The following is a 15,523-nucleotide window of genomic DNA, read 5'->3' as shown; positions in this document are numbered from 1 at the left end:
ACACTGGTTCCCTTTTCAACACAGATTTTTGGATTTTTCTAGACCTGTCTGTAAATGTGTGTGCTAAATGTAAAGAGTTTGAATAGCAGAGTCCTCTAGATGTAAATTCATCAAATTCATTAGGAACTAGTAAGAAGTGCATTTAAATTACTTAGTCTCGATATCTTAGAGTTTGAAGTATGGACTTTGCAAATCTCACATCCTGCAAAAGTGACATCACTACTGAACTTATGACAAGAATTTTATTACAGGTAACTGTCTCCAATGACTCCAACAGAAAACTTTTTATTCAGAAACTTATCATTCCTTTTGTATGGCATCAGCAATATAGTTGATATAACATTTCTCATTTGTGAGAAAAAAACTAAGATACAATTAATAACATTTCAAACAATAACTCTGAATTTGAAATGCAAATTCATTTTTTCCTTCCAGCAGCTTTCCATATTATAATATACATTAAAACAAGCACACAAATAAATATATTCATTAAAAAACCCACAAAACCCAAACAGACCTCAGCCTCAGAAAGCTAGGTCTGTACACATACTGTGCACTGAGCAGGAGCACAATAAATTTATTACGCCTGTGTATATCTAAATCTTCCTGGAAGACTGGGATTATCTGTACAAACTTTGTAGAGTTGATTTTTGCATAAACAGGGAATATATTCTGAATGTCCAGCCAACCAGAGAGATATACCATGTATTGGTGTCTTGAATACAGTGAAGAAATGCCTACATCTTCCCTGCCAAATTTTACAGGGAAGAAAGTGTACAGTTAGAAGACAACCCAAGGATAATTCTAAGAATTGGCAGAAAACAGCTTTTCTCTTAAAAATAGTGAAGTAGATAAGTGTATTTCCTAGCTAAGAAACGCAACCTGTTTCTTTTGTTTCAGTAGAATCCAGACCAACTCAACAATTTTACCCTGTCACTGACACTTGAGATGTTTACTTGAGCCTTAGGATTCAGACATAGAAAAGAATCATTAATTTGCCATGATACTATAAGAGTGTTATAAGATGCTACAATAGCTTTATTCATCCAGTGCATCCAGATGCATCCTACCGTTCTACAAAATAGAATGGAATATGGAATTCCAGTCTAAAAGGACATAGGGCAAACATTCCATAGTTTATAATATATTTTTTCAGGAACTAGATAATAATTTACATCTTATTATTCAGAATTATTATTCTTCTTTAATATTATATGCAGCATAAATATTTACTTAGGAGAATACATTTGGTTAGATATCCACCAAGTTTTATTGACTTTCAATTAAATGTACACTGATGTTTTAGTGGATAGTGTTAATACAGGCGATGGTCTGCTGGTGAATTGAGAGGTCTCTGGTTATGAGGCATTAACTACATATTGACCCAAATAGACCCAATGAGCAATGGCTGTGGCATTACACATATTATCACATAACTAGGAAATACCTCAATGTTTTTGTGCAATTTCAGTTTCAAGAATATAAAATCTTTCTTCTACTATCATCTGAATTAGATGCTGGCATGAAATGGTTAGATGGTTTATTTGAGTCTCTCTAATGTTGATTTGGTTTTGGTGAAATAGAAATGGCTAGAAAGTTTCTGTTTAAAAAAAAAAGCACAAAACCAAAACAGAAAAAAGTAAAAAGTGCTTTTATCTCTTGGGTTTGGACAAGATGACCTTCAGTGGTCCGTTCCAACCTCAACCATTGTGAGATTCTGTGAAAATCAAATTTATTAATGGAAAGATTATTCCATTTTTTCTTTCTATTTAAAATTCAAAGCATTAGGCTAATTTTCTCAAGGACATCAATTATATGGGAAAAAATATAATATTTTGAAATCACTATATAACTGTGAAGAAAAAAATCCATAGTTTGTATAGCTCTCACACCTGTCAAGATATCAAAAGTGGTGGTGGCAGTCAAAACTGCACTCACTATACCAGCACAGATTTATATTAATAAAATAATTTATTAAAATTAATATTGAAATTAATATTAATAAATATTAATAAAGTAATGCAATAATTATTAAAATTAGCAATTAAAAGTACCAGTTAACAAACTACTTAAACTAACTAGGCAGTTCTCACTTCTTATTATTGGTGTTGCAATGAATTTTTAAAACATTGATAATTTCAAATTTCTGAAAACTGAAGTTAGAAACTAAGTCTCCTAAAATAAGCTCCTTTTATCCTAATCAGTCTAGTTATTAGGCTTGTGTGAAAATCAAAACTCTATAGAGTAAAAAAGGCAAAAGCTATCTTCAAATTACATGGGATTAAACCTTTTCACTCTTCAATTAACATGCAAAAACGATCAGAAAAAAGTCTTCAAATGTGTGGTAACTGAATGGCCCAAATTATTTTAGAAACTAGTAAACACAGAAAAAAGTGCGAACAAGACAGTTCACATAAGTGAATAAATTAAACAAAACGTAAGAATTGCCTACCATGTAATACGAAATTTTTGGTTTTTAGTAACACACTTCTTAAGAAAAGATAGGTATATTTTCTGAAATATCTGATTTCCTCCTACCAAAAAAAAAACATTCACAGAGTAGCAAATATGAAAAAACATGGTTTAGTACCTGCATTCATCTTTCTATTATACCAATTTTATATGCAATGATGATATAATAAGCATTGGTAATGCATTTTAGACTACTGATATCCAGTGTAGCTGCAAGTCAGATAATAAAAAACCTAATTAGTGTTTCTATATTACTTTTAATAAAAATATTTAAATATAAAATTAGGATTAAATATTAATTACTGCAAAATGGCTGCTTCATACCCAGCTTGAGGATCTAAGGACAGATCTCTAGGAAACTTCACCCTTTTGCTCACAAGGATGGTAGGGTATAAGCCATTGAGTTTAGACACCTCGATAATTCTCTTTTCGGTATCAGACCAATAGAGATTCTTCCCAATCCAATCGACAGCCAGTGCATTGGGTACAGCTGTATTGTGGACTACCTAGAAAAGCAAAAATTACGTAAGTTATTAATCTAAATACCGGGAAAAGGAACAACAATTCAAGGGTTAGTAATACCAGAATATTGAGAGGTTGGATGCATGATACAGTGACATACAACATGCAAAAACATAGGTATTACTCCCTGTTAAACATTGACGCTTCTGAGGTAATGACGTTTCTTAAGTAACTAAGACAAAGTGACACTTTCCTTACAGTAAGGGGGAATGGAGAATAGCACAATGTAGTAAACACCAAATTTCCAACTTCCCTGCATTATGCACTCAATTTTAAGAATTTTGTATCTTTCATTTTTCATCTTAAGTGTCTAATTTTCTTTTTGTCTTAATTAAAAAAAAGACCTTTTATCTCTTTAATATTCTGTTTAATTTTCACACAACAGAATGGAGATGAGGCTTCTCTCCCCATAGTGTGCCCTCAAACACATCTGCTTATTAGCTCACCAGTTCTCTCACTAGTCTACATTGGCATATATTTAATTTTAATATCATAGTGGTGCCATATGTCATCATGACAGAGACACTCAACTCAGGCAAACAGAAAAAGACTGCCTAGTTGGAAAGTAAATACTGTACTCTTATCACCAACATTCATGTGGCAGAAGAAAAAGGAACTTCCTAAGAATTAGTTAAATTTCAAAAGGACTACATTATTAAGGAGTAAACTAAGGTACAGAAGCAATTTAGTGACCTACTGGAAAGCCTAGGCTCTACCGAAAGGGATGTGTTATTCCCAAGGTTTTTGATGACTTGAATAATTCTGAGACTTGAACAAATGCCTCTAGATATACATGATTACAAATCTCATCATGATTGTTATGACTCAATCTTGCTTGTCTGGGAGTACTTCATGTTAAGTGTTGAGTGACATTTGAGTATTTCCAATCATTAGAGTCCAAGTTCTTCTAGGCTTAAAAATTCCTGATAAGGTCTATTCTGACCTATTCTATTCCTGATTAGGTCCTGATTAGGTCTGTGTAACTAGAACTTAAGAAAAAAAAAAATCAGAGTGTGCAATACTTGGAAAATATTTGAGATTTCCTGAGTACTAATAATGGGTTTCTTACTGTAGTGTACATTCTTATTTATCATCAACTTTACCATTAAAAGCATGTGCAATAAAGTATAAATTTTACACATAAACTTCATTATGTGTTATATATTATTATGTGTTATATATTAACTATATTATGTGTTATTTTTAATTTTATTTACCATTTGAAAATACTGAAAACCCTTCAAGGTAAGAAGAGATACCGAGATACTTTAAACAAATTTTATAGTTACAAATACATAAAAGCACCCTGTCAGGCTATTATGTTATTTATAATCTTATAAAATCAAATCCAAGCATGCACTGGTTTTTAATACGAACAAAATACTGCATTTTCTAATATGTTAGCACTACCAGCTTCACTGTTTTATAAACGTGTAATTGCAGTGACCGCTGCACTGCAACATGGGGCATTTCATGTAGAAAAGGATAGCTCTGCCAACTTAGATAGTAGTTTAGCTACACTATCTAGAAGCATCAAAGTAATTAGTCTCTCTTTTCTGATGATTTTTCTTTTGGAGGGTCACTTTAAGCTTATTCCAATGTGACATTTAATGTACATGATCCAGCTTACTACACCATTTTCCAATAACAGATTTTATTTGAATCTACGATACTATGCATAAACCACTGTATTAATGTTGGAAAACATTTATGTGAAAAAGTTGTTGCTTAAATTGTATAAATATCTCCTCCATGATCAGATGCAGAAGAAAAATGAGATGCCATCAGGTTTCCCAGACCAAGAAAGCTAGAGTTGGCATGCTGAAAAGACACTATCTTCTAAAAGGGAAATCCTTTTATCAATCCTTACATCCAAAACAGTATCATTTACACTAGCAGTATATTTACTTATAGTAAATATTAAAATAAGAAGTATGAAGGAAATAAAATTTTAAAAAATCATAATTTAAGGGAAAAGGTTGTCAACCATAAAAATTCTCTTTCATGAAAAAAAAAATATTTAAACAGGTTAACTGGGAAACTTATTATTTGTAAGAGAAATATGTACTATGGTAACCTATTAAAATATAAGTCAAAGAGATAAAAAGTTATCATTTGGTACTGGATAACAGATTATTGACAATATCAGACAGCCACAATACAAAAAATTAAATGCACTTATTTTAAAAAACTTTCACAATTTTCGCTTTGAATTTGGCATCCTATTTGAGTAAAATCTCGGTCAAGATGACACTGGCTCTGTAAATTGCAAAAGAATAATGAAGGAAAAAATAAATAGCCTCCTTGCCTCCAACCTCATTTTCTTCTAATGTTTGTTCAAATTTCTAAAACCTTTCCTTAAAAAATGGAATTATTATCATATCATTAGAAAGCAATAGGAGTTTTTTGTACTCTCCCACCTGGAAATTACAACTTTTTGACTGGGAAAACATTCTTTGTTCTTCTTGAAATAGTTATGATAGAAAGAAAAAGTCTGGAGTCATGCCCAGTCCTGAAAACAATCCTTAAAGTAATAAAATACAAATACATCCAGAATGGACAAGAAGCTGAATAGGATGCTTTGTAAAATGTTTCGGGGCAATAAATATGATTTAATAGATTTTGAACCCCACACTTGCCTCCTATTTTTTTGCAGGAAGTATCTTTGCAGGGAGTCACTAGAACTTTTGAGTGCATGCTGGATTTAATTTTACCCCCATGCAATCAGAGTGTGGTAATTTATGCTTATCCACATTTTTTAAATTTCTAAGAAAAATTATTTCTGTGTGAAGGATGGAAACAAGGTTCACTGATGCCAGTTAGGTTTTTTTTTAGGTCTTCTCAAGAAGACTAAAGTTGGTGTGATCTGAGGATATGTTAGTCCATGTACTAAGTTGCAAATGAAAAATAGAAATCATTTCTCTCTGCTTAATTTACTGGTGTCCAATCAGGGAAAAAAATTCAGAAGATATGTTACTGCTCATTTGTTCCATGTTTAAGAAGGTCAGACATAAGAGAATAATCAAAGAAAAATTCCTTACTGCTTATCACAAATTCTGGAAACATGTTCACATAAGTCAACAAATGTGCTTAACAACGGATTTGTGAGCTTATTCCACTACAGAGGCAAAACAGGCTGTGCAGAAATGGGACTGCAGTTTTACCCTGGATTATTCATAGCAAAGACATTGAGTTATTTTCATTATCAGTGTAGTGGAGGTGAGACAAAAACAAACTGAAAACCATAGAAAATTCTATATGAAGAAATAATACATAAGTGTATTTACACAGCTTACACCTAGTTATACGTCTTTTTTCTTTGGTGTCCTCTGAACCACACTGAACTGCTAATTCAGTCAACTGTCAATTAAGTCATAAGGAGTTTAGCTCACAAATACAGTCCTCTTAGTCCCTCTCTCTATTTCAAATATGACAGAAATGCAATTAAATTTTACTAGGACTTGCTAGCTCATGCTGTGTTTGTATGCATGTACCAAAGCCTCACAGTCTGGGTTAAATCCATGAATCGCAGAATCGCAGAATCACAGAATCATTAAGGTTGGAAAAGACCTTTAGGATCATCAAGTCGAACCATCAACCCAACACCACCATGCCTACTAAACCATGTCCCGAAGTGTCAGGTCTACACGTTTTTTGAACGTCTCCAGTGATGGTGACTCCACAACCTCCCTGGGCAGCCTGTTCCAATGCTCGACCACTCTCCCAGTAAAGCCATTTTTCCAGTCTAGCTTTTTTTCTAGTCTAAACCTCCCCTGGCGCAACTTGAGGCCATTTCCTCTTGTCCTATCACTAGTTACTTGGGAGAAGAGACCAACACCCACCTCACCACAACCCCTTTCAGGGTTCTTGTAGTTGTAGAGAGCGATAAGGTCTCCCCTCAGCCGCCTCTTCTCCAGAGTGAACAATCCCAGTTCCCTCAGCCGCTCCTCATAAGACTTGTGCTCCAGACCTCTCACCAGCTTCATTGCCCTTCTCTGGACACGCTCCAGCACCTCAATGTCCTTCTGGTAGTGAGGGGCCCACAACTGAACACAGGATTCCAGATGCAGCCTCACCAGTGCCGTGTACAGGGGTACAATCCCCTACTCCTGCTGGCCACACTATTTCTGACACAAGCCAGGACGCTGTTGGCCTTCTTGGCCACCTGGGCACACTGCTGGCTCATGTTCAGCCGGCTGTCAACCAGCACCCCCAGTGCATTTCCCAAGATACTCAAAAAATGTAATTCTAGTAGTGACATTATTAATCCCCACTTACCTTGATGTCACTTCCATTTAAACACATTCTGTTTATGCGACTGCCATTTGGTCTGCTGGAATCAATCCAATAGATGAACTCTTCTCTATAGTCAAAGTCTATTGCAATCACATTGTTCAGCCCCTAAAAACAGAAAAAAGAGAGTCCATTTATTCCAATGTTTGAATACAAAGTGTTTGATAGCATTCAGAATGCAAAATACATTGCATGCAATATTGAAAAGCTGACCGCATATTTTTGAAGTACCCCTCTCATTTTTCCATACATAACTTGTAAACAGTCAGAGTAAGATAAAAATTGTAACAGAAATAAATATGGTGACAAAGAACTACCTCATTTCAAAAATGCAGATGTCATGAAACTAAATGAAGCTTCTGCGGTTTTCACTCCTGTTATTAAAATGAACTTTAATAGTAAATACTTCAACTTTTCCTCAATTCCTCTGTTAATCACTACCTTTGGCATTACTTTGGCAAACTAGATGACATTCCTTTTATAGCAATAAACTCAGAAATAGCATAAAATTTATTAACTTTATGTAATGAAAACTTTTCATTATTAATATTAATTAATCAGGAATTTAAAACTGTGATGTTCAGAAAAGCATTAATTTTAATTCCTGAATAAGGAGGTTTTCAATTCTTAGATGCTGTAGTATAGGTACTGTGCGCGCACATATATGTTTTACACACACACAAAGAGGTAGTATATCCATGAAGTATGAAAGTTAGAGATCCAGTGGGCATCTGGAAGTCTCCTATGGCTCTAATTACTAAGCCAATACAGTGTAAGAAAGAGTGGTGATCATATTTGAGGTACACCTATAAGTTGGAAGGAGCAGTCATATAATAATGGCTTTTCATCCCCAATGTCAGATAAGAGAGAGGTATTGCATTCAGATGATGGCTCTTATTTCCTTATCCGAGAATAGGAAAGCTTTGCCTCATAATCTGCTTAACATTTTGATATGTAGTGAAATCACAATTATTCTTAATATACAAATATGTTGTTATCAATCAAAGATGGAGCAGCAGTGGTAGAAAGAATGGATGCAGTTTGCAATCCTTTTAAAACTGCAAGATCAGTTAATCCATTCTTCTACCAGCCCAGTGACATTCTACTCTCAGGTAATCAGCAACCTCCCTCATTAATGTAATTCATAGTCATACAGGGGATGTGCTGGACCAGCTAACTCTAAAATAAACAACTAAGAACAACAATATTTAATTGTACAGAAAGTGATACACAGCTTATCTGCCAACTACTACAGCGTAATACTGTAAATCTATCTTTTGACCAAAATGTAGAGGAAAAGAACGATTCGGCTGCGCAAACTACCATTAAAGAAAGACTGAAACACCACAGCGTCAGAGGACCACTCTCATTCTCAAAAATCATATCCATGTACACAGGGTTTTAACAAAACCAGACACAGTTCTGACAGTCGTAACTGTGCTGCAAAACACTTTTCCTGTCTTTTTCTACTATTAGTTTAAATACGTCTACAGATAAACCCCCACTCCACATTCTTAACAAAGGACACAACAGGTGAATGAAAACAGGAGGCTATAAAAAATTTGTAACATTCTAGAAATCAGTGATTTGTGAAAAATTAGCCTTCTATCTATGTATTCTACAATACTGTAAAAGTTTCTTAAGTATCCACACTCATAGAGAATTGACTGCCTACAAGTCTTCGGTTTCAACTGTTTTATTTTGGGTCAGTTTGGTTCCAGTATTTATCGGAACATTAACTCCAGCTAAAATTATTTCTGTACATCTGCGATAAAGTTCTCTGTCCAGACAACAACTCCTCTTTGTGATCTACATGTCACTTTTAAGTCTTCCTAGCATAATTCTGTGTCATTTCTTGTGTAATCTGTTTTTAGAAGGAATAGGGAAGCTTTCAGTTGGCATCAGCTGCATTAGTCTCCCATCTTAAACCTGTGGTTTTGTTTGTTTCTGTTACAGCACACGATATCCTAGGCCATGATTTGCGTTCCCTTGGTGCCCCATTAAAAAAAAGCAGGTAAAATGACAAATAATGAGGAGGAAGATTCTCTCTATCCACTCTGTCTATGGAAACCCTAAGGATTTTGATGACTAGGAGTGAAGGAAATGGTAGGCAAAGAACATACATGAGACAATTCAAACAGTTGTACCGTTTATGTATATTTGGAAAAAAAAAAAAGAGGAAAAAGCTGGCACGTAACAACTCAGAGAAGACTGAATGAATTCTTACTTTCAGCTCCTTTACTCTGAGTTTATATGAACAATTGTTAGAATGGCAAAGCACAGATTAAATACACAGAGAAGGGTAGTTTTGCTCCTTTGCTAGCGCAGCTCTGCTATTTGCCTTCATCTGGTAGATGTCTAAGAAAGAGCTGATCCATCATAACATTACAAGGACAAAAAGATGTCCTTATGAGCAAGGCAGCCCTCCTGTTCTGCTGGTATAGCTCCCTCTTTTCCTTTCAATTCTAGATGCTTTGAAAAATGCCTTATTTGTAGGATCAAAGGCCAGTAGGTTCAATAGAAGAGGTATTTATTAGACTGGTGAATTAATACGGAAAACACAGATTTTCTTCAATGGCTGGAGCTACATGGTCTCTAACATACTGAAGAGGAGTCCATTAAATTCAAGACTGATGAAGCTCTGAGGCAATCTGTCAGCACCAACCATAAAGAAAATTTACTGTTGCTGCCCTCTTTTCACAGGCTTCTATTAACAGATATACCAGCAAAAGAGGAGAGAGGCAGTGAGATGTAAATGAGAGGTAGTCAGAAGGATTTCAGAAGAACAAACAGACTATAACATAATGCTTTCTATGTTTAAATAAAGTCAATGTTTAATGCAAGATGGTTAATTTTGTAATTGCTGTTATGAAGACCTGAACACTTCTCTTGTGACATTAAGATGCACAGCTTACTGACACAAGAACTCACAAAAAGCTTAAAGTGACTGGTATAACTGATTTTTCTAGTCTTTCTAAAATTGATTAATTAGTAATCAAGGAAATAGATGTTTTTAATAAAACATACTTTGGAACTCTAATCTGTGGTAAGTAACTACACTTAGGTGAAGCATAGAAGCAGAGCAGAAACTGCTAAAAATGAGAGCTCTGTACTTACTGGGTGACTTTCTCTTTTTGTAGTTTTTATTTCAAATAAGGTTTTTTTGTCCTGTTATAATAATTTAGAGTAATTATTTTTAAAAATCAAATTTAGGCAAAGATATGTATTCATGTATTATAACATGGTAAATCTTAGAATTGCCTGTCTAAATAAAAAAAAAATAGATTTGGACAATAAGTAGTCCGAATAATACAAGGACAAATAGTTTTTTGAGGGTTTTTTTGGAAAACTGAAATATTGCGCAAAACTTATTGTGATGGAAGAGGATCACAAATAACATAATTTTTTTTAGTACATCAGAATGACTGATGAAACAACTGCCTGAGCTTTACTCATGTCAAATTCAGATAAAATAGTCAATTTAAAATATTATAAAAACTCTGAAGGAACTGCAGTTGTTCTATGGTGCATACAATGCCAATTTTAGGATGATGTTTCTGTCAGTTGCACACTTTAGAAAAGAATAAAAGTATTGAGTTAAACTTAGAGCATGGTACTATGATTATACCTGTTTCAACAAAGTGTAGTTGGATCCATCAGTGCTAATTTTTCTTATTTCATGATGATCAGCCAGAATTAAGAAAGGTTCCTCATCTAAACCCCGGGAGAAAGAATATATTAGACTAGCTTTTACGTTAATTTATGGAAAATCAGGAATACAATGCTGAAATACAGATGGTTTGAAAAATAAATGTTACATGCTCTGATCAATGTTATGGATGAAAGAAATATTTAAAACATTCAAATGTTCCAAGAAAGATCAATGATGCAGTATAAAAATGAACAAAGCAATTAATTAGTATACCTTTCAATGTAATTTAATTTTTTTGCCTTTGTAATATGGGAACCATACTGTATGTTATGCTAATTTAATGTCAGAGATTAAGTTTAAAATATATTTCATACCACGTGCTTTAATTTCATATTCACTTTCAAATTATCACTAAGCCTATTATTTATTATGGTTTCAAACCAGGCACGTTTTTGACCATTACTTTTTGAGATATCAATACTCGGAACAATATAGACAAAGAAACAGCTATCTGGACAAACCTTGATTCTCTAATCCTGAACTGAAGCCAGATGTGGTTTTTTTCACCCCTGGTTTTCTAGTTTATAAAAAAATATTCCTTCAGATACACATTCATGCCATCACTTACTTTGAAACATCTCTGATACGGACATACATAATAGAAAAATATATACAGATTTTTTAAAAAGCTGTCTTTATTTTAGCTCTATTAACAAAGACCTCAGCTAAAATAAAGTTACTAATATTACAAATGTATTTAAGACCTGTACCTACTGCTTATACGTTCTGGAACGTAATGTGTTGTCCATCCTACTCTGCTCTTGCACTGGACACATTGTACCACGTTGCTTGCATTTGATGTTCAACCGTTAAGATATTCTCCAGTTCTTAAACTGAGGCATCATCCCCAGCACTGACTGTTGGTGGTTTGTGGAGAATGGCTGTAATGCTCTGCTCTGTTGTAAAGAGTTTAAGGCAATTTATGCGTTCAGCATTAGGCCAAACACTCACATGTTGGTGCCTCCTCTCAGCACAACCATCCTTGCCACAGCACGAACAGCTTTGTCATGATCACTTTTGAAGTTTGGTATATGACAACTCCAATAAACTGCACTACGATGTGTTCCAGCTGCCCTTCTCATTTGAGTGATCTATGGCTTCTAACTGTACGAGTGGCTTGCAAGGCATGAGATAGGAGTAAAGCAAAGAACACATATAGTATTTCTGCCCTCTCCTGTGTTTCTTCTGATTACTCAGAAGATTACTTCTCAGGGAAGTACCCGAGACAGGAGTATGAGGCAGACAGAGGTACCAGTCTTCTTGTCATTTAGAAAGAAAATAGTAATTTTTTGATACTTAAAAAAAAACAACCCACAAACAACTCTGTGCAAAACTGGAATAAGGAGGAGTCTGCTCAAGCTGAAGATTGCCTGCACTATGAAGGAAATCCAGTAGAACACAGTTTTTTGATTATTTCCTTTTGACATTTTGCTCTTCCTTTCACTGACCTAGTGAATCCTACTCACTGAAGCACATCAAAGTATCATCTGTGGCACAGATAGAGGGGTGAGGAAATAAGCAATGTTCTTATATATCTTGAATTTTACTGCGTATTATGTATAAGACTGGAGGTTTTCATATGCTACATAAATTATGGATTTTGCAATTTCTACTACTTTTTCCTCTTCCTCCTTTTCATACCAGGAGGTTTGAATTACATTCTAATATTTTTAAGTTGATGAAATAAAACAGAAGTCTTTTAAACACTTATCATAAGCATACTATTATCATGTGACTCAGAAGTAGAATTAATTGATGAATTTTAACTTTCCTAATACTTTTTCTAATGAAGTTACTATTCACTTTCACAACCCACTGTAAGTATTCACTAGAAATGATTTGAGCACAATACGTACTAAAAATAGAACCTATCATTACCTTCAGACATTGAATTACATTCCTATTGTTTATTGAAGAAGTAGTGTGCTTCGAAGTAACTCTGTTTATCTTGTATAAAAGGGTAACACAGACCTTGAGGCTAAGATATTTCACACATTATTTTCGATACAGCTGTGTATTAAAAATAAAAAAGTGATACCTGAAAGGGATTTGCAGCCATTTAGGTTATCAGGCCGTATTTCATACCCATCTGCACACAAGCATTTGTAGGTTCCATATGTATTGATGCACTGCTGGCTACAGGGAAATCCAGATGAACATTCATCAATATCTATACATGTTTTGCCATCATCCTTCAGCCGGAATCCAGGCCAGCACTTGCACTAGGAAAGGAAAACAAATACATTCACTTTGAATTACTCATTGATTCTGTTTGTTTTCTTATGTACTTTCTTCCAAACATGTTAGCATCATAAACTTTTCATGTAGCCTCAGTTTTTCAAGTAACATTGCAATTACATTGCTATTTATACTGTTCACACCCAGACATACCTGCATTTCTTTTCAGCTATTGCTGGTGTGATCCTAACTACCATTCCCTCCCAAATAACCCTGTAGAATGAGTAATTATTCTTTCTTCTTTAAGGGAAGAAAAAGTAAAACACGTCTTTTCAAAAATACGGAAAGGATTCTTCCATGAAAATAATGACGGATGGACCTTTAGGATTTCTTTATTTTCAAGTACACATGTGCTTTTTTATAAAGATATACAGTTTTTAATATTTTTTTCTTGAAGCATTTATAACATCTAGCATTCTGTGTAACAGATACAGTAATGTGAATAAGAACTCTTGAAGCTTATTTTCATTGGGGTCTGATGATCACCATGGCAAGATTATCACATGCAATATCAGTGATGCAAAATACAACTGGGTAAAGAGTTTTGAAATATCACAGAATCATTAAGGTTGGAAAAGACCTTTAAGATCATCAACCCAACAACACCAAGCTCAGTAAACCATATCCTGAAGTGCCATGTCTACTATGGGCATAGTTTTATTTATTGAAACCTTTGTGTCATGTTCCCTCCTGTAGTCTCTGTATTACTCTCTGCAGAGACCCATGCCATGCTTTCTCCACAACAATGCTACTTCAGTAAGGTTTTTGTTGTACCCAACCCAGTCTCCAGCTAGTCTCCAGTGCTCTAGTCTATGGCCTCCAGACCAGGACAGTGTTTCAGAGGTTTGAATACCTTTAGAACTAAGCCATGTTGGACAGATTTTATTTAGTTCTCAGTGGACCAATATTCTATTAAAAAGATGAAACGTTTAGGGGTGTAGCTAGGGTTACTTCAGAGTTAAAACCCCGGGGAAAAAAAAAAGAAATCTCTCTTGTATTCTCAGCCTCTATGTACAGGTTAGTGCAGTCAGTGGCTAGGGTTTACATAATACCCCAGAAGCATTCCTTTCTATGACTCAAGGCCAAAGAGCAGATTCACGTCATTCAGTAAAAAACATCACATCAGACAACTAACAGTTTTATTCTGCAACCAAGGTGACTAACCTTTGTTTAAATATTTTTGTGTCTTTGACTTGGGAAAAAATTTGGAGAAAACTGCTATTCCTGCTATTGACTCCTATGTGTTTTCCTTTTTCACAATTGATTTTCTGTGCTCTCTATACATCAGTGTGATTTATTGTATTTCAAGCATTGTATGTACTTTTCCACAGGTTTAAAGTAAGTATTTTACAATTTTTTTTCTACAACTGGCATTTGTTTGCTTATTGGAACTAAAAATTTGTATGTTCTTACTATGGTAGGTAAGCTACCTCATTACAAGTTATTGTGGTGGGTTGACCCTGGCTGGGCACCAGGTGCCCCCCAGAGCTGCTCCATCACTGCCCCCCTCAGCTGGAAAGGGGAGAGAAAACACAACGAACGGCTCGTGGGTCCAGGTAAGGACAGGGAGATCACTCGGCAATTCCTGTCACAGGCAAGGCAAGCTTGACTTGGGGAAATTAGTTTAATGTATTACCAATCAAATCAGAGCAGGATAATGAGAAAATAAAAGCAAGCCCCTTCCCTCCACCCCTCCCTTCTTCCCAGGCTTAACTTTACTCCCAAATTCTCTCCCTTCTCCCCTCAAGTGGCACAGGGGGAAGGCGAATGGGGGCTGTGGTCAGTCCATCACACCTGGTCTCTGCCGTTCCTTCCTCCTCACGGGGAGGACTCCTCACACTCTGCCCTGCTCCAGCCCGGGGTCCCTCCCACAGGAGACAGTCCTCCACGAACTTCTCCAGCGTGAGTCCTTCCCATGGGCTGCAGTTCTTCACCAGCTGCTCCAGCCCGGGTCCCCCCACGGGTGCCGTCCTTCAGGAACAGGCTGCTCCAGCCCGGGTCCCCCCACGGGTGCCGTCCTTCAGGAACAGGCTGCTCCAGCCTGGTCCCCGCGGGATCCCAGGTCCTGCCAGCAAACCTGCTCCAGCCGGGGCTCCTCTCTCTCCCCACAGGGCCACAGGCCGTGCCAGGAGCCAGCCCCAGCGCGGGCTGCCCACGGGGTCACGGCCTCCTTCGGGCATCCCCCTGCCCCGGCGTGGGGCCCTCCCCGGGTGCGGGTGCAGATCTGCTCCCCCGTGGAGCTCCATGGCCGCAGGGGCACAGCCGGCCTCCCCGAGGGCTTCCCCA

General features: G+C 36.0%; 1 protein-coding gene across 1 annotated transcript in view; it reads right to left on the bottom strand.

Annotated features, from left to right (window-relative positions):
* Positions 1 to 15,523, bottom strand: part of LRP1B (LDL receptor related protein 1B) — a gene marked incomplete at its 3' end in the record, with an annotated part of 741,532 nt that overhangs the window by 109,961 nt on the left and 616,048 nt on the right. Inside the window, exons 56-59 of the mRNA XM_082001234.1 lie at positions 13,038 to 13,221; positions 10,916 to 11,001; positions 7,273 to 7,395; positions 2,797 to 2,978 (exon numbers count right to left, since the gene is read on the bottom strand). Coding sequence (XP_081857360.1) covers positions 2,797 to 2,978; positions 7,273 to 7,395; positions 10,916 to 11,001; positions 13,038 to 13,221 — 575 coding nt within the window. The remainder of the gene's footprint in view (positions 1 to 2,796; positions 2,979 to 7,272; positions 7,396 to 10,915; positions 11,002 to 13,037; positions 13,222 to 15,523) is intronic.

Source organism: Phaethon aethereus (genome assembly GCF_964289735.1).
Source record: "Phaethon aethereus genome assembly, chromosome: 6".
NCBI lineage: Eukaryota > Metazoa > Chordata > Aves > Phaethontiformes > Phaethontidae > Phaethon > Phaethon aethereus.
Note: the sequence above shows the minus strand (reverse complement) of the source record. Positions and strands in the feature narration are given on the sequence as shown.